The 2,177-nt window shown below is 36.2% G+C and overlaps 1 protein-coding gene across 1 annotated transcript; it reads right to left on the reverse strand.

Annotated features, from left to right (window-relative positions):
* Nucleotides 1–203: 203 nt before the first annotated feature.
* On the reverse strand, nucleotides 204–1,726 carry LOC107589992 (transcription factor 21-like). Its single transcript, XM_016278582.1, has 2 exons — nucleotides 1,322–1,726; nucleotides 204–310 (listed from the first exon to the last, which is right to left on the reverse strand). Exons 1-2 carry the CDS (start codon nucleotides 1,724–1,726, stop codon nucleotides 227–229), a joined length of 489 nt encoding a protein of 162 aa, XP_016134068.1. The 3' UTR covers nucleotides 204–226.
* Between the last annotated feature and the right edge of the window lie 451 nt (nucleotides 1,727–2,177).

The raw sequence follows: 2,177 nt of genomic DNA on the forward strand, positions 1-2,177 counted from the left end.
AATTTCAAATATTTCAACACGTATAGTAATATCTGTTTTTGTTTGCTAGAATGAACATAAAAAACATCAGGCTATATAAAGACAGATTTGTGTGCAATGACTTGTGTTTAAATTGTAGTTGCATTCATTGCATAATGTCCATTGATGTAAGTTCAAAGGAAGTGCATGAGTACAGACAGTAAAGAGAGAGATGGAGGGGGATAAAAGACAGAGAGGTGCCAGATGTTTATGCTGTAGCTCCACATAGTCTGACCGCTGCTGAAATGTCTTTGGTGTCCTCTGATCGTGCTGAGACCACAAAAGGCCAGGTCTGTGGAAAAAGAATAAAAAAGTCAGCCACACATTGCTGGTAGATTGCCATAAGATGCAGATGCGAACGCATGTAATGCTTAGTGTACTGTAAAGTATTACTTTTATTTTTAAATATTTATAGGATTTATTTTAATTTTATGTTATTGATAGCCTACTTAATACAAAATAAAAAAAATAATAAACCATTCAATATATTAACATATATACTTCATTTTAACAAGACAAATGATTTATGATCATTAAAATTACATTATAAATTATTAAAATTATAAACTATATATTCATATAGTATATTTGCTGTTACTGTAATATGTCAAATAAAATATGTACGGTAAAATATTTATATTTATGAATATTTTTTTAAATGTATATTATTTATATTTAATAGAGAATATTAAAAATAATATCCACATGGTTACTCTTTATTTGAAGGTGTCCTTGTTACAGTGTAATTATACATTTAAGTATTGAGCAATATCAATTAACTACATGTGCTTACTATATGGTGAGGTTTAGGATTACGATTTGGTTTAGGGGTACTTGCATGTAACTATGCATAATTACTTGTTATTGTCATGGTAAGGACATGCAATATATATATATATATATATGTGTGTGTGTGTGTGTGTGTGTGTGTGTGTGTGTGTGTGTGTGTGTGTGTGTGTGTGTGTGTGTGAATCTGTAACATATAATTCTTATTCAGGTATATTCATAATTGAGTATTTAAATTCAAATAAACTTCTTTAGCATTATACCATGGTACAGTAATGGTATCTAATATTAATACCTTAGTACTGAATAATTCCCATGTATCATGGTATTTTTATGGTACTCCTAAAGCACAGTACTTCAACAACAATAAAATGATGCTAATATATGGTACATTTACAAGAACTTACAAAATGTAATATAGATGATGTATTTTACAAGTAATGCTGAGCAATAAATCTTCTCGACCAGATGGAAGTGTATAAATTCCTGTGACAAACTCAACAACACTCACTCATACCAAGTTTACAGGATGCACAAAGCTGTTCTCGTATCTGTCCTCCTGCAAGAGCTGTCTGAGGTGAGAAATGTAGCTGGATGCCAGACGCAGCGTGTCTAGTTTTGACAGTTTGGTGTCTGCCGGTACCCACGGCAGGCTGGTCTTCAGCCGCGAGAACGCTTTACTCAGAACCCTCATACGTGCCCTCTCTCTGGCGTTAGCTGCGTTTCTCTGAGACTGTCTGCCATCCTTCCCCATCTTCATTTGTTGCTTGTTGTTGTTGGCAGCAGCTCGAGGTTTGGTCTTTGCTATCAGACTGTCATCGATACTAAACTCATCTTCTGAGTCTTCTAGAGAACGCGTGTCCATGTGAGTGATTGACAGCTCCTGGAGATCTTCAGGATCACTCACCGAACCCGTGGACATCTCAACTGCACCTGCTTCAGAGCAAAGAACTTGATTTCCTGCGTTTCAGTGGTATATGATATTCAGTGTCCTTGCTGTAGATTCAAAGCAACAGGTGCTGCCTTAATTTTAAATCTCTGTAGAAGAAGCCGAGGCAGAAAAAGGCGCATCAATACAGGGCCATTATTTAAAGGCATTCAGCATCTTCTGAATGTAATGGATGTTAAATTGGTCAAGCAGACGGTATATTCTACCAGTCTTCGCTGAGCATTTCAGAGTTTTTCCTGCGGTGTCCCAAGCACATTTAAGGTTTGGGGTTTGGCAGGGTCACTCTGGATCAGGCATTTCTCCTCCCCTTTTCCCCATCTAACTTTTGGCAAGATGACTTGACACAGTGGCACTGACAGCATATGCAGCATGAATCCATGGAATCTACCATTTTTCTCACGATTTTTAACTGCACTACATAAAA

Source organism: Sinocyclocheilus grahami, unplaced genomic scaffold (assembly GCF_001515645.1).
Source record: "Sinocyclocheilus grahami isolate Dianchi unplaced genomic scaffold, SAMN03320097.WGS_v1.1 scaffold122.1, whole genome shotgun sequence".
In the NCBI taxonomy this organism is placed as follows: domain Eukaryota; kingdom Metazoa; phylum Chordata; class Actinopteri; order Cypriniformes; family Cyprinidae; genus Sinocyclocheilus; species Sinocyclocheilus grahami.

What these genes read in the sequence shown, in the direction of transcription:
- LOC107589992 (XM_016278582.1), bottom strand. Translation starts at nt 1,726, where the DNA reads ATGTCCACGGGTTCGGTGAGTGATCCTGAAGATCTCCAGGAGCTGTCA. An exon ending in TTGTGCATCCTGTAAACTTG is followed by an intron (nt 311 to 1,321) that starts GTATGAGTGAGT and finishes CTTTTTCCACAG; the next exon opens with ACCTGGCCTTTTGTGGTCTC.